The sequence below is a fragment of the Melanaphis sacchari genome, unplaced genomic scaffold (genome assembly GCF_002803265.2).
Source record: "Melanaphis sacchari strain LSU unplaced genomic scaffold, SCAv2.0 Contig0_pilon_pilon, whole genome shotgun sequence".
NCBI lineage: Eukaryota > Metazoa > Arthropoda > Insecta > Hemiptera > Aphididae > Melanaphis > Melanaphis sacchari.
The window spans coordinates 21,120,838-21,147,559 of record NW_020270366.1 but is presented as its reverse complement, the minus strand read 5'-3'; the positions used below and the strand labels follow the sequence as shown (position 1 = coordinate 21,147,559).

Here is a 26,722-nt window from a genome sequence, read left to right as displayed (position 1 = left end):
TTTATGAGTTATGACTAGCCCTTACATATCTTTCCCCTATTTGTTATTGTAAATATTATTTTTAATTCAAAGTAATAAATTACATTTGGATAAAAAATTTAAGTTGAGGTTAACTTATTCATTTGATTCTATTTGGATTGATCTATAAATTCATCTAAGATCTTTTTTAAAAAAAAAAAAGACAAATGTTTATTATATTTTCTCTTTTAGTGACCAACTATATTTTGCATGCGTATATTAAAACTGATCATAGTAAACTAAAGTTAAATTGTTATTTTAATTGTCCAAAGAGCTATAATTTTGACTTCATTTCCTTAAAGCATAATACCTATTCTTTGTTTATCACCAGTATTCTGAATTGAATTTCATTGAATGACATGTATTGGTATATGTTAACTGCCTGTAGGCTGTAGGTGTTTAAAGTCTCACTTATTGGTAGCTATGATTTCCTTACAATAAGGTTTGAATTGTTAATGTTTATATATTATATATAATTGTTATTATATTTCCGGCGTACTTAAAACATAAAAATATTATTGTATGATAGTAAATTTACGTCTTGGCTTCAGCATAGTATTCATAAGGTATATGTATTCATAGGGTTTTATGCTTTCAAGGTTTTGTTGAAAAATCATGAGTATATGAGCATATACTTTCAAGTTATTCATGAATAAAAAAAAAAAAGTGCTTGTTAGCACGGGACAGATTCTGTAGGTTTTTCTGACTGATTTTTAAGTTCGAATTTTGTCTGAACTTTCATCAAACTCTTGAGCTAACTTTTACATTATGACTAAGATGGAATTGATGTAAAATGAATTATCTGGATTCTTCGATGAGCATTCTTACTTGTTCTTTGTCAATTTATGTAATATTTTCATTATTGACGTTTTGACAATGCTTTGCTTTAAACATTTTAAATGTTAATGTCAATTTCTCAACGTTTTAGATTAAAAAATGTACCTATTTGTTTTGCGTCATTAGAACTAAATTCAACTTTCAGCTTTCCTACTTATAATTTAACAAGATTAATGAAATTAAAAAATATTTCTTATGATTGAAACGTTTTTTTTATTTTGTGCGCATTAGTGTAAAACATACCATAGTTATAAATGCTTTATATAACTATAAAACCTGACCGTAAGTTGTCCTGGTACTTGTAAGTCAACATTAAGAAATATTTTTAATTTAAAAACAATTAGAAATTTTTTTTTTGATCTATTTATTTCATCGTAATTACTGCACAGCTCCCATACACGGTTGCTTACACGTGGTCTGCTCCAGTGTTAAGACAAATTGTCTAGAAACTAGTAGAAACAGAGACGTATTTAGAAATTTAGCGGCCATTTGCTAATATTTTTCAGCCCTAATCATACTATCATACGACATACAGAATTAATTTTTTTATTTATAAATTGTAAAAGTTCTACTATGAAATGATATAGTAAAACACCTTTAATCTACCTATGGAAGGTCACTAAAAATATTAATAATTTTTTTATTATTATTACTTATTAGCCTTCTAAATACGTTTGTGCCTAGGAAATAGGAATAAAATAAATGTACATTTCGAATGATAATTAAATTCGAACAACTTGATTTTGGAACTACTACGTTGTAGAACAAAAGATAACGATCCGATTTTTCATCTCATGGCCTAATAAGTTATATTTCGTATTATTGTTTAATCTTTTCACAGTGATACTGAAATGTCTGATATTCTCTTATCCAATCCTGCCGCAGGTTTAAGTAGTCTAAGGTTTAACGTTTACAAACGTTTTTCAGTTTTCACCATTCAATTATTATTATTTTTCATTATTTAATATTCGCTGGGGATAAGTTATTTTGTTTCTATTTTATTAGTTCATACTATCATATTTTAACAAAAAAACATGGCATTATCAATAAGTAGAAAAGAGGTTGAAGACATCAAACCGTATTTGGAGAAAACTGTGTCCAAGTTTTTAGGATTCAGAGAACCGTCTCTGGTGACCACATTGATGCATTGCTTATCGTCTGGTTATGACAAGTTTAAAACCGCTGGTAAATATTTTTACCATTTATTAATTATACAGAAATTACAAACAATTGTTTACTAAGTTTTTATTTTATTCTTTAAAACAAAACTTAATTTTCCCTTACTTCTAGATAAACTCCGGTCTTCACTGTTGGATCCGGGTAAGGCATTATCGTTAACTGATAAGGCATTTGATTTGGCTAAAGGAATGACAATGAAGGTTAATAATATCCCTGCAACTACAAAACGTACTATTAAAACTGAGTATGATGAGAATAATATTAAACGTAAAAAAGAAGATGATACAACTGTGGTCAAAGAAGAAGCACTTTCCATGGGACAGGTACCTGCCTATATTTTTACAATGTTTAATAATTCATTAATTTGTTTGTCTTTAATAGATCAAAGACATGATGTTAAATGCACAAAAAATGATTGAAGAGCGAAAAAAAGCACTGTCCATACCATCTTCTGGTACTCAAAAAAATGCTAATGGCAAAGATAAAAAACCACAAATAACGACTGATTTTGAGAAGCAAGCTAAAATTGCTCAATTGCAGGTTGTTGTTTGTTTATAAAATATTCTGTCTAGATTATAATATTTATAATACATATTAATATTACATTTTTATTTTTGGAATATTTAGGCTCAAATACAAAAAAAGTTAGCTACTGGTATTATAAAGACAGTTCCAAGTGTTCCCAAAACTCTGAGTTCATCTGCAGAAAAACCAACACCTCTAATTCTTGACAGTGAAGGACGTACAATTGATATTACTGGTAAAGAAGTTCAGTTAACACAAGTTATACCAACATTAAAAGCCAATATTAGAGCAAAAAAACGAGAAGAATTTAAACAAACATTTAGTGAAAAATCTAATGATGATTCTTCTGAATTAAAGTTTTTTGATCCACGATTAACATTAAAAACAAATATCCGGACAAAACGATCATTAAAGTTTCACGAACCTGGCAAATTTCAACAAATTGCTGATCGTTTACGAATGAAGGTATTTTAAAATATAAATTCATTTTATTTAGTTTAGTTTTTAATTAAAATATTTTTACTGATTTTTACATATATATTTAATTCATATAAATCAGTTTTTTTTTTAATACTAAATATACATTTTATGTATTAATTACGATTTTTTAATATAGGCTCAATTAGAAAAATTGCAAAATGAAATTTCACAAATTGCACGTAAAACTGGCATTTCATCGGTAACAAAAATGGCTTTATTAGTGCCCAAAGAAGAACAATTAACTGAACATTGTCCTGATTTTGAATGGTGGGATAGTGTTATTTTGGATGGAGCATCGTAAGTTTATAATTATTCATATATATCTACTTAAATGTTTAACTATTATATAAATGTATCAAATTTTAGTTATTTAAATGAGGAAGGTGAAATTCAGTTTAAAAGAAGTAACATAACACACTTAGTTGAACATCCATTACAAATGAGACCACCAAGTAAGACTATAAATTAAAAACCTATCATTAAGTTTCTAACTCAATTTATTTTAATATTTATAAATATTACAACTATCTTTAGGTTTGGTTGAAAAATAAATAAATTAAAAAAATATAAATAAACTGATGTACTTAGTTCAGAAAAAATGTTTTATGCTTAAATGACATACATTTTATTCAAACTATACATAATATATTTTAAGCATAAATATGTTAATGTATATAACCAATAAAAGAGTAAAACAGTTAAAATTTTAATGTATTCTTATTTAGATCATTTTAATTAAACATGGCTTAATAAATAATTTTCAGCTGATCCATTAAAACCAGTTTTTATGCCAGTGTTCTTAACAAAAAAAGAAAGGAAGAAGCTACGTCGTCAAAATCGTCGTGAAACATGGAAAGAAGAGCAAGAAAAAATTAGACTTGGTTTAGAACCTCCAGCTGAACCTAAGGTATTTAAATCATAAACCATAAATCCTCTTATTATTTTTGTCCTACAGGTTCAATTTATTTTATAAAATTTTAATTTAGCTTCGTATTTCAAATTTAATGAGAGTATTGGGAACAGAAGCAGTTCAAGATCCAACTAAAATGGAATCCCATGTAAGGGCACAAATGGCAAAACGTCAAAAAGCTCATGAAGAAGCTAATGCATCACGCCGATTAAATCCAGAACAAAGACGTGATAAAAAAATAAGAAAGTTGCAGGAAGATACTACATTAGGTGTTAATATTGCTATATATAGGTAATTTTATTACTATTAGAGTTATTAGAATAACTATTTATAAATTTAATGTATATGTTTTAGAATAAAAGACCTCAGTAATCCATCAAAAAAGTATAAAATAGAAACTAATAGTAAACAACTATTTATGACTGGTTGTGTAATTTTATGTAAGGACTGTAATGTTGTTATTGTCGAAGGTGGTCCAAAACAACAAAAAAAGTATAAAAGGTGATGCCATGTTTATTTAATTGTTAAATTGATTCAATGAAATATTTTTAGTCAAAGTAACTAACAATATTTATGTATATGTTTAGATTGATGTTACATAGAATGAAGTGGGAAGATGATGTTATTAAAACTAAAGATGAATCAGAACCAAAATCAAATAATAAATGTTCTTTAGTTTGGGAGGTAATAAAAAAAAAAAATTTTAAAACTTATAAAGTTTACTATCAAATATTATATAACAGACATTTAAAATAGGAAATTAAAAAATTATATTGAATAAAATGTAATTACCATCATATAATTACACAACTATTATAACAGTATTTTTGTGATTCAACAGTTATTGTTCTTAACTAAATGAATAGAATTAAATATTTTTTCATTGAATTATTTTATAAGATAAGAAAATATTATGAACACTTTTTTCTTAATTTGAAAAATTCTGATTTAATGCTGTATGTAAATTAATAATATTCTTATTAAAGAAACTTAATTCTTTTCTTCACAATTTTTGTTATAATTTAAACTATATACTTTCAGAAATGGTATTAATTAATTTTGTATTTTGTGATTTAATTTCAGGGTATGTCTAAGCAACGTAATTTTGGAGAAATAAAGTTTAAAGTATGTGCTTCTGAAAAGTTGGCTCGTGAACAATTGAAAAAACATGGAGTGGAACATTATTGGGATCTAGCTTATAGTGATTTAATAATGGATTAAAATATTAGTGTAAGAATAAACGCATTCAATAATTTGTGAGTTTTTAACTCTACTAAATATATTTATCTCATATATATATATATATATATAAAGATATATTTGTAATTAAACAATTTTTTTCAATTTGTATGATAATATATTTTATAATATTTAATTATTATTCATTAATTTGTCCAATTCATTGTATTTCTTCTGTTTCTCGTATTGTATTTCCCTTAGATATGATGTGTATTTCAATTCATTCATTGCAATATATTTGCATGTTGCATTTGTATTTGCTTTTAATTCATATGAGATTGTTCTAGCATAACCTTTATTTGCCACAGATTGTACACACATTTCTAAGATTTCTTGATTTATGACCATTAAACGTTGAATTCCTTTTTTTAGTTTTTCTACTCCATATTTGCTTATTATTTCTTTAAATTTCAGTAAAAACCGTTTGTACAGCATACTATCCGCCATATTGATTTGTTGTAATCGATCAACATCATCATTTGATAATATTTGTTTATATGTACTTTTTCTGCTGTTGATTGGTAAGTATGCCATTTTCTCTAATGGCCACTGCATGAAATGTGCAAGTAAGACAAGAGATGCATCTAAATATTCAAATATCATTACAAAATCAAAATCTCTTTCAATCATATTTATATGTTTATTTATCATATCAATGTTTTCAAAATTGTCTGAAACCATTCCCAAGTCCCAATTCATTTGATTTATTCCTAATTTATTATTGTAACGTTTTATGTGGTTTGCAGATGATTTGTTTGAAAGCCTATTGGTGATAAACTCAGTTAAATTACATTTATATTTTTTATCAAAATGGTAGAACGAGTACAATGATTGAAACAATGCTGTGGGTTCCCGAAGAATAGTGACATAAATTGTACCTGATCTCATAACGGATTTTACTTCTTGGGAATATCTGGTATGATGGACAAACATGTCAAATTTGCCATCTACAGTGGAATATTTATTATTTACCATACTGGTGTTAAAATGCATAGGATTTCCTATGTAATTATTCATAGTTGGTAATAAAATATCAAGGTTTTCCATATGACCAAAACGCATTAGTATATTTTGAACAGTAGAGCTAGCACATTTATGTGTTTTCAAAAAAAATATGCGTTTCTTCTCTGTTGCCGTTGCAGGTTGTGGTGAATTTGATTCAATGATTGTCCTGAAAAAAACTTATAATTGTTTTTAAATATTTTTTTTATTCACCTAATATCAAAAAAAAAAAAAAATAAAAAATAAAAAATATAGTTATTTTCGTGTTTTAATAATTTTATTTACCTATTGACAATATTTGATAGAATTAAGTATTAACTATCATAAGTATTTTAAGAGTTGATTGAATACTTACTAAACGGATTTCTATGAAGTACCTACTATTTAAATTGTAATCATGTAAGTCATCCAAACAACATTTAATGTTTTTGAAATATAATCATTATTATGTATTTTTTCAGAATGCTTTTAAAGTCTACTTAGAGAACTTTTAAAATATTTCAGAAACTTTTCAAAGAATAATTCTTTTGTTTATTAGTAATCTATAGTATAGAATATAATTTGGTGACCCCTGATATGTAAATCATCTAATTCGTTTTTGGTATTTTAATATTATTTATCAAATCAATATTATATAAGTAAGATGATTTCACTAGTTAATAATAACCACTTAATCACACTGTAGGGCTGTATAGATGGGGGAAGGGGTAAAGTTCTCTTTCTCTAGGACTCTAAAGTTATCGACATTTTTGGGGTACCAATTGAAGGGTCCGGTGCAATAACAAGGTATCTCCACTTTTTGAAATTGTTCAGGAGACATAAAAAATGTTTTTACTGACCCACCTTTCATCATGTTACTGTTTCCAAAACTGATTTTTATGCTTTGGATGTATATATAACATTCCATAAAGCCTTATTACTTTTAAATAAATTTGAATAATTTTAATTAATTAATTCAAGTTTAATTTAGTGGAGATATATGGGTTCTTACCCCAAAATTAAAATCCATGTTTTTTGTTTTTTTTTTATCTCAGAAATTCTTTCATCATATGTATTGAATAATCTCAAAAAACATTTATAATGTGTAATTTATACCTATAATCAAAATCATCCAACCTATCACAACCTTTTATAATGATTAAATTGAGTAACTATGTGTTTTAAGGAGATACCTGGTTTTTTTGACCCAAAATATAAGTAAAACTTTGGTCTATGCATTCATTAATGTAGCTTTGATATCCTTTACGACTAAAAAAATACTTAAAAAAAAAACTACTTTGGTAGGATATTTCATTTTAGAATATAATCATGAGCATATTAGTACCTATTAATGAGCACATAATAAATAAATAGAAAATATATCTTAAAATGATAAAAATGTGTTTGTTGTTACTCACAACATAATATAATAAATCAAAAAGAAACAAATTGAAAATAACATAACACCTTGAGCATGTATAAAAACAAATAAAACATAAACATAATAATAATCCTTTTAACAGTTGAAACATAATATTAAAATCTTATAATGTGGTATTAGTTGACACCAAATATTTGCGTACATAAAAACATAAAAATTAATACTTAATTAATAAATTAAAAGTAATAAAAGTGTTGCCATCTTTCTGAGCATAAACAAGGTATCTCCGGAGATACCTGGTTCTTGCCCAGAACATTTAAAACCAGATATCTCCTTTTGTATGATATTAGCGTATTTAATAGTCGGAGATATATCGTTATTGCACCGAAATGTAGACAAATTTTTCCACTATTAGAATATGTTAAAACATGCATTTCGAAAAAAAGTGGAGATACCTTGTTATTGCACCGGACCCTTCAATTTGAAAAGTTACATTAATATATTTTTTGTTATTAATTAATATTTATTTATTTTTTATTTTTTATACATTTATTTTAAATATATATATTTATATTATATAATTTCGAAAAATTAACTTTTTCATTACCCATGTAAAATCTCGGCTTCCCTGGAATTAATGTTATACCAAATGGCACGCGGAATAGGATACCAAGTATGATTTTTCTAGGGCGACAACGATAGTATTAGCACGGTATCGTGACATGGCGAAAAGTGAAAACGTGAAATTGTTGGATACTTTCAAGTTTCAATTATTTTTATATTACGGTATAACTTGTTAACCATATGGAATACACACGTAATTTATTAGTTCCTTAACTCTAAAATATTAATTCATTCATGGATTACCTACTATAATTTACAGTCTGTGTTCTGCAGACATAATTTTATTAAAATGACTAGGTGTCTAATATTATAATACATGAAAAAAATATAACACAATTTAAACCTAAATATAATTATACTAATGTGTTTGGTAATGTTTTATTATTATAGGAATATGGACTAAAAAACATAATAATGTTATCACAAGTATCATGATTAATTTAAATTTTTTTATTGTTTATTTGAATTATATAATCTATACAAAGTGTATACTTTACGCATTTGAAATTTAGGTATGTAATAACACGAAAACTTGAATTATGATTTAAACATGGCATTAAGTATTTATAGTTTATATAACTTATACATACATACCTATGTACAAATCCAGTTGGTATGAAATTAAAATTCATTAAAAATGTTATTAGCGTCAGTAAAATTACAATGTAGGCAAAACAATATATCATTTTTATAAACCGCATAGTATTTATTAAAGAAAATACTAAATATAACTAATTATGTAAAAGTTAGCAGGTTATGGTTATTTTATATATTATTAGAAAATGTGGCGCATGTATTATTATGTAAGCTATACAATTCATAGATGTGACCCAACATATTATTATTCGATCCACCTGAATTATTACTATAATAAAATCGGTAACCTATCTTCATTTCGAAAGATAATTCTTTGTACAGTGTTAAGAAACACGTCAACACACTTACATTTTATAAGTGCTTAAATCATGTATGTATAATATATATATATATATATATATATATAACTATATGCTCTGTAAACATTAAAATTAAAAGTCATTTGACTGTTTCAATAATACCATGGTATAAATTATAATATGTTATCTTAATCTTAAATCAACATTGTTTCTTATATCGTGTGTACAATGTACTATGTACATATCGATATCTGGTATTATAAATTATAGGAAACCTTTACTGTTATTGATGACATAGTGTGAGCGTTGATTCAACAATTTTTCTGCATTACATACTTTATTAGGTTTACCTGTTAGGTTAGGGTACAAAATTTGACGTTTCATTTTAGTATGTGCGCATAGTCTAATATATTCTGGTATATATATAGACTTGAAGATGGATATGGGACGATGTAGTCCCTGTACTCTCTCATAAAATAAAAATAAATAAATAATAAAATATTTACCCCTTTTGATTTTATTCTTATACAGATACTCGGATCAATAAAACAAGGTCAGGTTTTTTTTTTTTTGTTTTAACTTTTTGCATTCTCTTTCTACATTTTTGTCTAATTCAAGCACCGTGCTTATACCGGGTTTTACACGGCTGACCTCATAAAGTGTAGACAATCGTTCAAATAACACGTATAATGTATATAGATTATAGGTGATTAAATAGTAGCCACTAGCCGGCCGGCATCCGGTTATTACACATGGTAATTAAATATAGTATTATGTACCTATATGAGTTATAACTTATGAGTAAACTCTGCACGTTTCGACTTTCGTCATCAGTCAAATATCACAGTATAATATGTCGTGTAAGATCACTCTCGGTTTTAATTTTTTAAATTGTAAGCGGAACGAGGAATATTTTTACATTATACGTCATTACTCATTATATTATTATGTTGGTTAAACAATGATTAAAATTTTATGTTTTTTTAGATCATGATAGGTACGTTTTGTGTCTGTCACCCGATTTCGGAGCGGCGAATTGGCTCCCTGCAATAATTGACGTGGGGGGGTTGCTGCGGACAGCGAATTCGCATTAATGTAATGAATCGAAAAATCAACTCTTACGGATAATAAACGGGCGACTATGTCCGTTAATTTTATAGACTTTCGGCTCGCGGTTGACAGTCGTGACGATTCGTTACAACGCTTGCAGTAGGTATCGTCCACTCGCTATAATCGCGACGTTATCGTTCTAAAAAATTCCAATTCGTGTAATGTTATTTTTTCAAATATATTTTGACATAATTTTTTCATGGCGTTTACAAAATAAATAATTTGCTTAAATCATTATAAGGACGTCGGCACAATCACTGTCATATGTTAAGTTCTCATCACTCATTACATCCCGGCCGCGACGTGATCGTTGTGCGAATCGTCCAAATCACCGTCTGTACGAGTAGTGGGTTCCGTACGGTCCGGAGAAACTGGTGTGCGAGACAGAATGCGGTGGAGTCACGACGGCACCGGCGGTCGGCCCGTAGCCGTACGGGGCGGCGACCGGTCCGTGGCCGTAAGGGACCGCAGCGACCGGTCCGTGACCGTAAGGGACGGCGGCGACCGGTCCGTGGCCGTAAGGGACCGCAGCGATCGGTCCGTGACCGTAAGGGACGGCAGTGACCGGTCCGTGGCCGTACGGGACGGCGGCGACCGGTCCGTGGCCGTAAGGAACGGCGGCAGCCGGGCCGTAACCGTAAGGAACGGCGGGAGCCGGGCCGTAGCCGTACGGGACGGCCGCGGTCGGTTGGTAGTGATACGGCAGTTGCACGTCGTTGGTATACCGGACGTCCGCCTTGTGCGCGGACGAGTACGGCGTTTCGACGGTTTTGTGCACCGCGGACACCTGTCCCGGGTGGCCGGGCGTCCGGAACACGCTTGTCGACGTGCTGGCCACGGCGCCGTCGTACGGGCTGCCGTAGTGGACTGGGCCGCCGACCGCGACCACTGGTTTCGGCGGCAAGTACGCGGCCGAGTAGAGCGACGGTTCGGCCGCCGGCTCGTCCGCCGCCGCGGACAACGTTATTAACGCGGTCGCGATGACGAAGCACTGCAGCACGTTCAACACCTGTATACATCGAACACACAAACACAAATTCGTTTTTTAACTTATTTATAATGCATAACTTATGATCGATAACAGTGTTTATTATTTTTTTTTCAGTTTATATACATTGTGTAACAGTATTATTAATACCTATTTATATAGGTACTCCGAAATTGTTTAAATTAATTAATATTTTAAGCACTTCATATTGTTTTATTTTAGTTTGTGACGTAGTTATAATTTAACATTGTATTATTAATATCGAATAGTTTTTCTTAAAAAAAAAATTTAATTGAATTTCCGAACAAAATAAAACATATTCAGAAATTATGAACTTGGCAACGTAGCCTATAAAAACGTTCGCAATCGTTCGTTTTTTCGGCTAAAAAAAACAAATTTTTTGATAAGCAACATTCGTTTGCAATTGTGTTATAAAAAAGGTAAAATGTTCGCAATCGTGTTGCACCCGATGTAGAATGTATACTAACATATTTATCTATAATATTATGTAATCCATATTAATTTGATGAAAAACGGTGCTCGATTCGTAGGTATAGTTGTTAAGTCGTGCTGTATTATTTGTGATTCGTTCGTGTCGTATTTGTTTCGTATCGTTCTCTTCAATATGGAAATTCAAATAATAATGTCCGAAAAAAGGCAAGGAATTAGTTCTCTTAGATAATTTTAAATACTGTTTCGTTAGAAAGCGTAAAGATGGATATATCAAATGGGTCTGTACAGACAAAAATTGCACTGCAAGTATTGTAACAACTACAGACAAGACCTCTCTACATCAGTCAACGGGCGAGCATAATCATTTAGTTAACAGTCGGCAAAAAATTGAACGACACATCTTGAGAGAGAATTGCAAAAAAAAAGCCTATGATAATATTTCTACCAGGCCATTAAAAATTATACGAAATGAATTGATTAAAGATAATCCGACAAATATAAAACACAGTGATATACAATCTGTGCGTAAGGCGATGTATGATAAGCGACGAAAAATGTATCCTATATTTTCCACATCTTTCAACGAAGCAACTTCTCAACTGAAACTAGTGGAAAATGAATTTTGTTTATTTAATGGAGATAAATTTGTCTTTGTACCGGAAAGGCGGAAAATGATGAATTTGTTTGTATAACTACAAAGGAAAATTTAAAATTTATGACAACACAAAATAAGTTTTTTTGAGATGGTACGCACCAAAATTTTTTTACAACTTTATACCATACATTCTTACACAAATGGTTTTTATGTGCCTATTGTATATATTTTTTTTTTGCAAATAAAACAAAATAAACTTATTTCAATATGTAGAAATACCTTTTGGAACTGTGTCAAAAATTTTTTACATCAATTTTCGATGTTCAAAAAATTCATTTGGATTTTTAATCTGGTGCTCATAAAGCTGCAAAAGAAAATATATTTCCGAACGTAATAATTGTAACATGCCGTTTCTATTTAGGACAAACTTGGTGGAGAAATATAATGTTTAAAATCTAATCTTGTTTATAAATTAATTTATGAAATATACTGGACTTTACCCTTTACGCATTTTTTTAATAAAATAAAATATCTACAAATTAATGGAGATACGAATTTGAGAAATGCATACAATGAATTATAGGTCAATGGCTAAAATTATTTTTCGGCTTACCGTTTTTACCCAATGATGAAATTAAAGATACGTGTTCAACATTAATAGTCGAATGTCCCAGCTTTGAAGAAGGTCATGTATTTACTGATTATTTACTATCGACATATATTGCACCTGATGTATTATCTCCACCGTATTTTTGGGCACAAGAACTCCCTAGTAAATCCAAGGTATGATTTTAAAAATGTTTAGCTTAAATTCTTGTTTCTACCTACGTACATTTTAACAGTAAATACAAAATCCCTAAGTTTTTATAAATATGTTTTAGAACTACCAATGACCCAGAGAGGCTTTCATAGGACGTACAATGGTCAGTTTTATAATCTCCATCCTCCAACACACGTAGTGATACCAATTTTGAAACAAACACAAGTACAAACCATGACAATAAAAAGTATTAAATTATATTCAAAAATTTTTACATAACCCTATGGCTAAAAAAGATAAATCTAAAATTTAAAATAAAAATATAGAAAAAAACTATTATTTTTTAATTTTTTTTATATAGGCTTTTTTTTAATTTGCTAACGTATTATATACATTATGTAACATTATTATTAATATTTACTCCGAAATTATTTGATTAATTAAAATTTTAAGCACTTCGTATAATTTCATATAATTTTATTTTAGTTTGTAACGTTATTATAATGTAACATTGTATTATTAATATCGAATAGTTTTCATTTGAAAAAAAAAATGTTCTAATTGAATTCCCGAACAAAATAAAATATATTCAGAAATTATGAACTTGGCAACGTAGCCTATAAAAACGTTCGCAATCGTTTGTTTTTTCGGCTAAAAAAACAAATTCTTTGATAAGCGACATTTGTCGCAATCGTGTTATTTAAAAAATAAAACGTTCGCAATCGTGTTGCATCCGTAGTCATATGCACAGCCGTCCGTATGGGTATATAGCCAAACGTAAAATAACGATTTTAGTAATTTTATCGTAGTTTGAAAATTATTAATCATTCAATAATATCTAAATATTTCATTTGGTTTTTTTTTTTCAAACCTACTATCTGAATTTATTTTACGATTGTGAATGAATAGAAATTTATTCGACCATTATTTCACGCTGGTCGCAGAGATATTATTTATAAAATTATGTGTATATATATACGTAACACTAAATAGATGTATAAAAATACTGAAATACATAATACTTCATAATATGCACTAGAAATCTTTTCTATACGATACCTATTATGTAGTTTACCAAATCTGTTTCAGTCCTTAGGTAACTACTAACTGTGCACTTTTAAGTATTAATCCTATTAAATATTTATTTCATATTTTGTTAACTTAAAGTGTCCATAATTTTTTTTATTAACAATATGTTTGTATATAATATAAATATCAAGTTATGTATTATAAGTGCAACTCACCTTAAAATTCTGCATGATATGGCGGTATAGCTAGTATGTATAATCAAAGGTAGTCTGAACAAATTATCGTATCGTTGGAGCGTTGTTGTAGATTGTTCTGGGTTGTTGATATATGGAATTTTAGTCTGCAGATAATATTACATTGAGTCTGTGCGTAATCAACTGTCATATTTATACCTTGAGTTCTATGTAATATATGGTGGGAAATCAAATCACCCTAAGGGGCGAGGTGTTATTTCAGCCACCCCTACTTTCTTATATAACAGGCCGATTGCTTTCGGGTTAAAAGGTTCCATTGTTAACATGAAATATTACTATCGATTGTTATACACTATGTCACTATGATATAGTCTTACCATAGCCGTTGTGTGTGAAAATTATGAACAATTTCTAAAAACGACCTTAAGACTACTTTGCAACATGTGTAATAGAGTAAAATAAAAAAAAAATTTATAGGTTTATATAATGCAAGTATTTTTTTATAACAATGTTCTTGTTTAGGTTCAAAACAATGCATGGTCTTGCAGAACTGCAGAGGCCAGAGACAAACAAACGACGATGGACATACTGTATTAGTTATTAATTACTTATTATATAATAATTATAACTTATAACTTATAACATACTACCCAGTGACTATTGTACAATGCTCGTCAAGTTGGTAATTTATAATGGACGATCGCGTGGTTCATGGAGTAAGCATTTTCGGATTTTTAGTCTTTTTACATTAAATTTCTAAAATTATTTATGTACTTATTATTCGCAATTTACTTACTATAGTTACCTACTTAGATAAAAGGCTTTATTTATGTCCTCACACGATACGTACAACCATAATATAGGTGATTAAAATATAATTAATTTATGTTCTATGAGTTATAAAATACTATAAAATTATAATGTAGGTACCTATAACTACTTACTATTATATAGTAGGCGCATGTCTATAAACATGTACCTATGATGTAATTGTATTTTTGAGTTAAAACGTTCTAATGGTAAGAGTGGTAAGAACTTAGAGTGTACCGAAAGTTTTTTATATACAAATGTATATATAGGTATAAAATTAATATTATACAATGATAACATGACATTTAGTGATCAAAATGTCTAAATATTATTATGTGACTATAGTTTATATAGAACATAGAATGTTATACTATACACTATACGCGTCCTAACTATAATTAAAATGACTGTCAATAACTATTTGACATACAAAATATTATGTAAGTTTAAGTCGCACCATTATATATACAATCTATACAAGAAGATTCATTGAGCAATAAACATACATTAACTAAAAAAATATTAAATTTACTTTTCATCGTTATTTTTTTAAAGTTGTTTTCTTTTTAAACAATGCTACAATTTTAATTTAAACATATTATTCAACTTCATAATAATAAATAATACCCAGTATAAATAAGGTTAAACAGTGGCTCTCGACTGAATGTAAGCGGAAAGCTATATCTAAGCTATACCATATACTTTTATATTGTGGATAAAAATTTGAATTATTTATCAAACGCTATAGTCTACGATAATAATAGAGAGACTCTTATTACTTGTCTTTTTTCACTACCAAATTATATTAAGACATGAGTGTAGCGAGAGTGGGGTAGGAGGCAATTACACCCCCTTCGTTTCAAACCAAATTCTGTTTCTTATATCAAACGTATAAGTTTTATTATAAAATCGAAAATGCAAAAAAAAAAATTATCAACTGCCCCCCTCCCCCTGATTAAAATCCTAGCTACGCCCATGTACTATGAGATATATTCATTAGAATCATTAGATTATCGCTGGCAATTAATCGGTAATTAATTATAATACGGGTTTTTTTTTAATTGATACGTGAAAATTTTCAAAATTTATAATACTCGATCTGTACTGAAATATTAAAAAGATAAAAAGATTGAGAGCCGCTAATCTATAATATATTTTTATATTATGTATTAATACGGAATATAGTTCCCGTTTCATAAAAATAATAAAGATATTGTATGGTTATTTTTTTTACAAAAACTTTCCATTGTTATCTGAAGGTTATTATGTACATGGATCCAAATCGTCCATAGAACACATATATTTTACGAGTACCTATATAGATCAAAGATATGTAGATATTTACATGCAATGTATAGAGTTCGTCTATTGTCGCGGTGAATTGTGGACGACTTTGTAATATAATATAGTGTGTGTGTATAGGAAAACATAACGTGATGATTTATGACGTATCCTTCAAGCCTGATTTGTGACCGACTCTTTTTGTAGCCTTAAGAAGGTCGTTCAAATAATAATGTATACATATACGTTTTTTAAAAATTTTTTTTATCATTTTACTAAAAAAATACTATGTTTGACAAAACCGATTTTGTTTTTTAGCGTAATTTAAAGTCAATTAAGTAATAACTGTAGATACTTGAGATTTTCAAAATATTTCCATGCTTTTTGAAATATATATACAATAAAGACATTTACATTTTTAGTAATTTTATTATTTGTATTATTTTTAATCATCATCTATGTTAAAGTGCCTACCAAACATGAGTATATACGTAAGAAATAAACTGTTATTTTAAAATATTTTATTTTTTTATTTGTTATTTTCCTCCTTACATATGTAGTTATTTAACAATCGTCCTTTCAGGTTTTTGAGTCGATGACCAATACAATGTGATGTCACCACAGGAATTGTACGTTGGTCTTCCTACAATAAAATCATAAAACACAACGAATATTTAAATTTACTGTTTCAATACGTCATGTCTTCTTATAGGAGTTTTATGTCACAAATATATTAATTTATACTTCTCTGTAAATATTGTCACGTATATCTTTTTGACTTCTCCAACTATCTGCTTTTGATTTCGGATCGAATGACTTATTTGAGTTAAAAAGCAATTCGTACTGCAGTTGTTGTACGACCGGTTTCTTAATACCAAAGTAGTTTATTAGATTTTCTTCCGATATGTCCTAAATCACATGTAAATAAATAGTCTGTGAATCTCGAATACATCAAATATTAATCATATTGTTTAAAATGGTAAATAATGTATTAGAGTTTATATTCTTCTTGTTTATATATATTTTTTTCTGTCCATTTTGTCATATATTTACCTAATTATGAAAATAAATAAATATACTATTATTTAAATAAATGGTTATTTTAATATCTGTAAGCACCTACTGAAAAAGAGGTTCGGATCCGCCTCTATGTTGTATTTTGTAACATTTATTAAAAAATTGATGATTTGGACTATGATTTTAAAATACCTTTAATGGTACAGTAGACTTTTCAAGTTTCGCCCACATGGTTGTTAGCGCTCTTTGTACCTGTGTCGGTGTATGCCAATCGGCCATAGTATTTACCTATAGGTAGGTATATGAAATAATTGAACAAGTATGAAGTAATACGTTATTAAATTTAATATTTGTAAGTCTAAGGGAAAGAATTTTAATACTCAGTAGCTTATATGTACAAAACTTTATATATAATGTGATGTTGTATTTTGAGCAATATTTACCATAGATACCTACTATTTTATAAATACTTTAATAGATGGGTATTTTTTTTTCATTTTTTATTTTTGTAAAGTAGATATTTACAACCTGTATGAAAAAAAATATATAATAAGTAATACATATGATACAATTTACATGGCTTGATATGGCTCGAGTGAAAGAAGCCCTCAGTAACGCTACTTCAGAGATAGGTATTTATAGAAATTATGAAAATGCATAATAAAATATTTTATTGTATTTTTAATCATATTAAAATTATGATTAATAACAATATTGCCCACAATGACTATTATTTTTTATTCTATTAGTTGTGACTAGTTGCGAGGTTATTAATGTTGTGTACTACTATACAATAATGATTAGTATTTGATGATTAACAGTTTGACTCAGACGATTTATTAAATTAACACTGTTAACTCAAGTTCTGCTGATTCAATTTTAGGAAACAATATCAATTCAGATATTTGGTTATACCAATATAATTTTTTGATCATACAAATATTAAAATTGCGTAGATTATTATTATTTATTCATATTTACATATAAGTACAAATAAGCTCTGGGCCTCTGGGCTTTAACTTGATGGGAACTTAAAGTAATTATAAAGTGTACATGGTACAGGCTGTTACATCGTAACTGTTAAAAATTGATACAATTATATGAAAAAATATGTCGACGTATAGTGACTTTCATAATTTTTACGTACAGATTGATTGAATAAGAACTGAGTATTTTTAGTAAATATTTCAAATTCAAACTATTATTATGCCACACGTTATTCAAGAGGAAAATTTCGAATTTATGTAAAATAAATTAAAAATTGATATCATCTATTCGAATAATAATAATATTCTTATTATAACGTGTGTGCTTACGTTTAAATATGAATTATTGCCGCCGGCCGGTAAAAGCATCAGTGCTTACCAAAACCATGGTATATGTTCATAGTATGTATCGTATCATATTATGACGTGTTATCATAATAAAACAATATTGGATTTTACTGTAACTATTATTATGTTCATTATACAACAATAGTGATTTATACTTATTTTTATTATTTTTTTACTTTTTCGAATGTCAACGTTTCCATTTAGGTAACTGTTTGGATTGTATTTTGCTTGTGGACAGTTTTATTTTTCAGTCATAATGTCAACTGTAGAACAGCCTTGTTATACTTTGATCAATATCTCTAGCGACTATGAGATGCCAAATGAAATGCAACTCAAGTCAGATCTTGGTTAGTATTAACTATTAATCAACCGTCATGTTTGTATATTAAATCATTCTTATTAATGATATTTAATTTTGGCATGTGTATAGAAAAAGGTGATAGCAAAACAAAAATCGAAGCATTGAAAAAAGTCATTCATATGATTGCCAATGGAGAACGTTTGCCAGGATTGTTGATGATAATAATCCGTTTTGTCTTACCATTACAAGATCATACGATTAAAAAATTGCTTTTAATATTTTGGGAAATAGTACCGAAAACTACGGCAGATGGAAAATTATTACAGGAAATGATATTGGTCTGTGATGCATATCGAAAGGTAAATAAGAATTCAACTTTTTATTTTATAATGTATGTTACTCATGGTAAATTTATTATTAATTAAAATTAAGTGTATATTTAGAATATGCCTAATATAAAATGTGTCATGCTGATAAGCTAATTTTATATGCTTGAAAATTTTAATTTTAATTTATATAATAGCTATTATAGTAGTTATATTTTTACTACATTTTATTCATTGATTTTGAAGTTAAAAATGTTTTTTAAGTATTGATTCCTATTTTTAGTCTTAAGTATTAATGTTAATTATCAATTCATTGATCTACATTTTTTTATTTTAGGATTTACAACATCCAAACGAATACTTGAGAGGATCAACTCTTCGTTTTTTGTGTAAATTGAAAGAACCAGAATTATTAGAACCATTGATGCCTACTATACGTTCATGTCTTGAACACCGTCATTCGTATGTAAGACGTAATGCTGTACTTGCAATATTTACTATTTATAGGTAATATACATTTTTTTATTCAATTTGACAAATTATTTTTTTTTTAATTATAATTTAATTATTAAAAACTTGTTAAATAGAAATTTTGAATTTCTGATACCGGATGCTCCTGAACTTATAGCTAATTTTCTCGACGGAGAGCAAGACATGTCTTGCAAACGTAATGCTTTTATGATGTTATTACACGCTGATCAAGATAGAGCACTTACATATCTTGCTTCTTGTTTGGATCAAGTAGCTTCTTTTGGTGATATTTTGCAACTTGTTATTGTTGAACTAATTTATAAAGTAAGAGAACACTAAATAAATCAAATAATTTCTATTAACAATTATGTTTTACTAAAATTAGGTGTGTCATGCAAATCCATCAGAACGATCCCGTTTCATACGTTGTATTTATAATTTACTGAATTCTTGTAGTCCAGCTGTTCGTTATGAAGCTGCTGGAACATTGGTTACTTTATCAAATGCGCCTACTGCTGTGAAGGTATGTTTTTATTGCATTTATAGATATAAATATTAAAATAAAAAATTTATGTAGGCAGCAGCTTCTTGTTATATTGAATTAATTGTAAAAGAAAGTGATAACAATGTAAAACTCATAGTATTGGACCGTTTAATTGCTCTTAAAGAACACCCTTCACACGAAAGAGTACTTCAGGACTTGGTCATGGATATACTAAGAGTATTATCTAGTACTGATTTGGAAGTTAGAAAGAAAACACTGAATTTGGGTAATCATTTATGCCATTATTTACATATAATACTAGTGTAGTGACTGGTTAAGAGGGGATGTTACAATGCCAAGTAAATAATTAAAATATAATAATACATTGTGTCTACTTGTATAGCTATGGATTTGGTATCATCTCGTAATATTGAGGAAATGGTGTTTGTGCTTAAAAATGAAGTAGAAAAAACTCATAATTTAGCTGAACACGAAGATACTGGAAAGTATAGACAATTGTTGGTGCGCACACTTCATACATGCTCTATTAAGGTTTGTTATTGTTTTATAAGTTAATTTTTAAGTTCTTATTTTTTACTCATATAATGTTTTGTAGTTCCCAGATATAGCGGCAACAGTGATACCTGTTCTCATTGAATTCTTGTCAGATAGTATAGAATTGGCTGCTACAGACGTTATGGTATTTTTGCGTGAAGCTATTTACCTCTTCGAATCATTACGTCCTCTAATAATTCAGCGTCTATTAGAAGTTTTCCAATCTATTAAATCTGCCAATGTGCATAGAGCTGCTTTATGGATACTTGGTGAATTTGCTAACTCACAAGAAGATATAGAAGCAACAATTGAACAAATAAAAACATCACTTGGAGATGTATGTTGTTAATTAGATTTATTTTTGAAATTTAAATTGGTTATAACTAGGGCTTGGATTTTGTAGCAAATGCTTCTTTTGAGGGGAGTATGATTGAAAGATAATTCTTATATATAAATATGTTTTGAATCGTTCTGATTTTAATGATTTAAACTTTATTTTGTTTTTTTCCATAAAATCTGCTTTTTATTGCTTTTTCCCCTATTTGGTTCTTTTTTCTTGATTTTTACATATTTTTCTTGAAAATTTAACTTATTTCTATGTATATTATACTTGGACTATATTTTTATTATCAGAAATTATAAAACCAGTAAAAAACCACTAAATAATGTATGATTGATAAAACTAATATGGTTATTGTGCCGAAATAGTTTTATCTTCAATTATCTATAGTTGTATTTACGATTCAAATTAATTAATTTATATGTAATATACACCGATTACATCGGTTGACCTGGAAAGGTCTTTTTCTGTGTATAAAAATATATTAGCACTCTATAGAATGAGTTTTAATGAAAGTAACTTGACTAAATATATGATAATAAATTACTTTTTTAATATTTAATTTTATGTGTTATTGAAATTTGTTTTTTTTAAATTAAATTTAATAAATTTTTTTTTGGTAACTTAAAATGCTTTTTTAAGGATTTATTTTGCTACAAAATTTGAGCCCTAGTTATATCTATTAAAGAAAATTAGCACAAATTCATCAATTTAAATAGGGTTAATATTTGGTATATATATTTTAAACTATTTACAAGCAATTTATTCAAATAGCAATACAAATTGTTCATTTCAAATAACAATTGAATTTTATTTGTTTTATTATATTTCAGCATAATTTTTTTTACTGGATATTCTTGTCCATTGGTTTAATCTTAAAGTTTTCTAGTACAAACTGTGTATAATTGTATATTTGTCTAAATTTATTAAAGTTTAAAATGTTTGTCCTAATTAATAATGGTAATAAATATTTTTGCTTTATAACTTATAACTTCTATGTTATGTATAACAGCTTAATAATGTATTAATAAGAATATGTTGATTTATTTTAGATGCCTTTAGTTGAAGATGAATTAAAGAAAGCAGCTGGAGATTCAGAAAACATTGAAGAATTTGGGTCTAGTGGTTCACAGTTGGTTACATCTGATGGAACATATGCTACTCAATCAGCATTCATTATAAATACTCCTCGTAGTGGTCAGGCAAAACGGCCACCATTACGCCAGTATCTAATTGATGGAGATTTCTATATTGGTGCAGCATTAGGCACTACATTCACTAAATTGGGTATCAGATATGCTGAAATTTGGGAAGAACAAGATTCTATAAAAGCAAATCAATTTTGTGTCAAATTAATGTTAATTTTAACTTATATTTTGAAGCTTGGAAAATCAGGTAAATTTAATTAAATAAAAAAAAAGTACTGGTTTCTGCCCATTCAAAAAGTATTTTGCTGTTTCTCAGATATAGGTAATGCTATGCTTTATTTTTTTTCTTCATATTTTCAATGTCCTAATCCATTCATCACATAATTCATATTGTGATAGATAAAATAGTAAAAAATAATTATAATTATGAAATATAAAGTAAACTATAATAAGCTCATGAAAATCATTTAAATTGTCAAAATACTGATTTATCTTTCAGTTTTTTCTTTAATGAATACTGTCTATTTAATTTACTTCTCTATATAGATTGCTTATATATATTAAGAGTGTTTATTTTTTATTCCTTCATTTATTTTTGCCTTATTTAGCATTTTTCCACATTCTGTAAACATCATGTGTGTAAGTTCCACTTATAGGATCTAATAAGTTATATTTGTGGTTTATTGTTGAGTGAATTAAATTATGAGTATTGCTATTATATTACCTTGTCAAATACTAATAGAATTTTATTAATCATTATTCTTAAAATATCTAATAAGTAAATTTCACAGATATATAGTATAAATTGATTTCATTAATACTTTATTAAAATAAACCAGATTAAGCTATTCTGTATTTAATTTTATTTGTAGTAAACTATAATTTTTTTAAGCTATAAAAAAAATATAATAGAAAGAACTGGTGTTTTCATAAACGAGTTGCAGTAAAATACTTTCTGAGAGGTATTAATTAAATTAATGTCAAAATATTAATATTTATTGATTTGTTGATTTATTTAGGAATTTGTTCTAAACCAATTGGCATTGATGATGGAGACAAAATTATGGAAAGTATTAAAATATTAAATGATAGGGATAGCGAAATTGAAGAAATTTATACTAAGGAGTGCAGCAAATCATTGAATGAAATGTTGGCTGCTAAAGAAGACGAAGAAAGCAGCAATAAAAAAGTAGGCTAATAAATATAATTTATAGAACAAAAGTATTACTATCTTAAAATTATTATAAATTTATAATTTTTTAGGCTAAAGAAAAACCAGGACATAAAGTAAATGTTGATGATGCTATTGTATTTTTACGTACCAGTAGCAACGGTACAGAAGGTACAGAAAATGTTTTTGAACTTAGCTTAAACCAGGCTGTCGTTGGTGGTGGTTCTATTCACCAGAATAGTGGCGATGGTGCATCAGGACTTTCTATCAATAGCAAACTTAATAAAGTTACACAACTTACTGGATTTTCTGATCCAGTGTATGCTGAGGCTTATGTTCATGTCAATCAGTATGATATTGTTTTAGATGTATTGATTGTTAATCAAACAGGTAAAAAAATATAATATAAGTACAAATTATTTATAATCTTAATAATATATAATATAACATATAAGGTGACACATTACAAAATTGTACATTGGAGTTGGCTACAATGGGAGATTTAAAGTTGGTTGAAAAACCCCAACCTGTTGTTTTGGCTCCTCATGATTTCTGTAACATTAAAGCTAGTGTTAAAGTTGCGTCTACTGAAAATGGCATAATCTTTGGAAATATTGGTAAATTAATAAAGTTTTATTATTATAACTTTAGTCATTATTAATAATTATTTATTTATATTAGTCTATGATATTGGCGGTGCAATTGGTGATCGAAATGTGGTTGTATTAGATGACATCCGTATAGACATAATGGACTACATAATGCCTGCCGTATGTAATGACTCTGAGTTCCGTCAAATGTGGACTGAATTTGAGTGGGAAAACAAAGTATAGTTATTTTTGTATTTTTTGCATTTAAGTGTTTAGTTGTTAATTAAAAATTGTTTTAGGTTTCTGTTTCCACTAGTTTGACAGATCTTAATGAATATTTGGCACATTTATTGAAGAGCACTAATATGAAATGTTTAACACCTGAAAAAGCATTGTCAGGACAGTGTGGATTTATGGCAGCAAATTTATATGCAAGATCAATATTTGGTGAAGATGCATTGGCAAATTTAAGTATTGAAAAGGGATTAGATAAGCCACAAGTTATTGGTCATATTAGAATTCGAGCTAAAAGCCAGGTAATTACAAAATAATACTAAAATATTATCTACACCTCACACTTATTGTTCATACTTCAAAAATTGAATGTTAAGCAATAAATTTCATAGTTTTTATTTCTTGTAAAAAAATGTTCGGTCAAAATATTACATTTGTATACTGTACATTATATGGATTCATATAGTATTATGTAAACAAAATAATAATTATGCGATGTTATTATGAACTGATAGTGAATGAAGTATTGAAAACAAATATTTTATTATACATAGAATACTATTTAAATTATATTCTATTATTGTAAAACTGAGTCATTGGATTTTAAAAATACTCTGAGCTACAGAGATAACTATTCGTAACTATCAAGTATTTTTATAAATATACATAACAATCGAAATTCAAATGAGTAGCTTATGATTTATTAGTATTAAATGCTTAGACAAGTAGAGTAATAGACCAATATTCTATGTTGTCCCCGTACTACTACATTCCTCGCATTTTTTTAAAATATTTTTATTTTAGATAAATCAACAATCTGTTACTTATAGCTATATTGAGAAGGGTGGGGTGTGCATAGTAGAAAATGTGCATGATTTAAAGATGTTATTCATTGATAGCACTTCAACATATTTAAGTTAAATGCAATTTATATTAGAATATTGTTAAAGTTGGTGAAAATTCTTTGGCTATCGTCATTTTATCGCCTTTGGGAAGGATTGTTTGGAAGTGTGTGAGATGAGAGATTTAAGATAAAGGGGGTTGGTATGTATGTTGAGGTAACAGGAGTGGAATTTGTTGTAGTGTTTGGCTAGGTTAGGTTAGGTTGGTTAGAGGGACCTTTGGGTCATTATCAAACCTCTTATTTAAATATTAAATACTTGTAACTCATATACTGCTCATCTAAATTTTTATTTTTATTTATTGAAATAATCCAAAAATATTCTGCTCTAGAATATGAAATTAAAAATGTATATTGGCATACAAAAAAATGAAAAAACTCAAAAAATATAATAATGAAGATTTTGGTTTTTTTGACTGGAATTTATGTAAAAAAAATATTTTTAAAAATTAATAGAATTTTAAATAAGTGTTTGATTAAAGAATTAGTTTGTCTTGTTATTGTGTGTTCACTGTTAACTCTGTCATTATTAGGTAAAAAATAATTCATTTATACTAATAATCAAACTGAAATGTATAGTGTTTAAAATAGCTTGTGACCTATATTTCTAGACATTTTTTTATAGATAATACTTACAAATATCTTTAGAAAAATGCATGTAAAATATTTGGGAAATAATCTTTTAGTAGTAGAATTCAATAACAATGAACATAAAAACTGTAAATATTAGCCCTGGTTTACTGATAACATCACAATGTAATTGAATATAAAATTTAGCAAATCTACATTATACCTGATTTAATATTATATAACTTTATTTGGCATTTCTGCATGTCAGCTGCAATGAATCATTAACATATTTTTAAAATGAAAAATAAACTCAATGATTATATTTCTTGCACGGGTTATGACTATTAATAATAATGAATAACTAAGCTAGCCGAATGAAAGTTCTTAAACAATAAAAATGAGTTTAAATTTGGATTGTGTGTATATATATATATATAAAATTATATCATACTGTAGAAAACTGTTTAACAATTTTTTTTTAAATCTGTATTTAACTATATATTTATTACTATAAAGTTTAAACCAATAGAAAAATTTAATTTGTTTTGCATAGGTATATAGGGAAATTTAGAATTTACAATCGGCAAAAGTTGTTTCTGTGATTTAATAGCAATGATTTTTGTTTAAGTTTAATCCATGAATATAATAATATATTATGTTATAAAATTTGATTTTAGGGAATGGCACTCAGTCTCGGTGACAAAATCAATATGATGCAAAAACGACCATACAAAGCAATTGCGGCCTAAGCTCTATGTTGCGGATTCAAATAAAATCATCTATCTCAAGAGTTTATCTTTATTATTATACATATTATATTTATATTGTGTTTTAAATTACGTATTATCAATAGACATTTGTTTAGTAAACGTCTTATGTTTATATTAAAATATTTTAAAATAACAATGTCATCGTTCGTCTATGGACAGGAATGTGTTGTTTATTTTATTTGTATTATTGAGTCATGATTTTATCACATTTTTTTCTCAT

General features: G+C 27.7%; 5 protein-coding genes across 6 annotated transcripts; 2 read left to right on the top strand and 3 right to left on the bottom strand.

The window, feature by feature from the left end:
- The first annotated feature begins 1,716 nt into the window (after positions 1-1,716).
- Positions 1,717-6,023, top strand: LOC112594652 (U4/U6 small nuclear ribonucleoprotein Prp3). 2 transcript variants are annotated; one of them, XM_025339568.1, is made up of 12 exons: positions 1,717-2,040; positions 2,146-2,357; positions 2,416-2,574; positions 2,662-3,024; positions 3,176-3,336; positions 3,406-3,491; positions 3,804-3,946; positions 4,026-4,240; positions 4,304-4,450; positions 4,537-4,633; positions 5,033-5,179; positions 5,935-6,023. In XM_025339568.1, exons 1-11 carry the CDS (start codon positions 1,890-1,892, stop codon positions 5,168-5,170), a joined length of 1,872 nt encoding a protein of 623 aa, XP_025195353.1. In that variant the 5' UTR covers positions 1,717-1,889; the 3' UTR covers positions 5,171-5,179; positions 5,935-6,023. The 2 variants fall into 2 exon arrangements, with proteins under 2 accessions (XP_025195353.1, XP_025195346.1); XM_025339561.1 differs by having other exon boundaries at positions 5,033-5,205; positions 5,935-5,952.
- On the bottom strand, positions 5,295-8,875 carry LOC112594663 (galactosylceramide sulfotransferase-like). The gene is made up of 2 exons (XM_025339580.1): positions 8,769-8,875; positions 5,295-6,359 (listed from the first exon to the last, which is right to left on the bottom strand). Exons 1-2 carry the CDS (start codon positions 8,873-8,875, stop codon positions 5,321-5,323), a joined length of 1,146 nt encoding a protein of 381 aa, XP_025195365.1. The 3' UTR covers positions 5,295-5,320.
- Positions 8,876-10,343: 1,468 nt separating this feature from the next.
- On the bottom strand, positions 10,344-14,367 carry LOC112594412 (velvet complex subunit B-like). Its single transcript, XM_025339182.1, has 2 exons — positions 14,221-14,367; positions 10,344-11,189 (listed from the first exon to the last, which is right to left on the bottom strand). Exons 1-2 carry the CDS (start codon positions 14,233-14,235, stop codon positions 10,509-10,511), a joined length of 696 nt encoding a protein of 231 aa, XP_025194967.1. The 5' UTR covers positions 14,236-14,367; the 3' UTR covers positions 10,344-10,508.
- Positions 14,368-16,819: 2,452 nt separating this feature from the next.
- On the bottom strand, positions 16,820-17,586 carry LOC112601894. Its single transcript, XM_025349761.1, has 3 exons — positions 17,500-17,586; positions 17,035-17,199; positions 16,820-16,933 (listed from the first exon to the last, which is right to left on the bottom strand). Exons 1-3 carry the CDS (start codon positions 17,584-17,586, stop codon positions 16,820-16,822), a joined length of 366 nt encoding a protein of 121 aa, XP_025205546.1.
- A 1,172-nt stretch (positions 17,587-18,758) lies between these two features.
- LOC112599055 (coatomer subunit beta) lies at positions 18,759-26,658 on the top strand. Its single transcript, XM_025345807.1, has 15 exons — positions 18,759-18,988; positions 19,072-19,301; positions 19,606-19,775; positions 19,856-20,063; positions 20,125-20,262; positions 20,317-20,509; positions 20,627-20,775; positions 20,840-21,115; positions 22,171-22,513; positions 23,286-23,455; positions 23,530-23,827; positions 23,893-24,054; positions 24,119-24,264; positions 24,327-24,563; positions 26,410-26,658. Exons 1-15 carry the CDS (start codon positions 18,898-18,900, stop codon positions 26,479-26,481), a joined length of 2,883 nt encoding a protein of 960 aa, XP_025201592.1. The 5' UTR covers positions 18,759-18,897; the 3' UTR covers positions 26,482-26,658.
- The last annotated feature ends 64 nt before the right edge of the window (positions 26,659-26,722 follow it).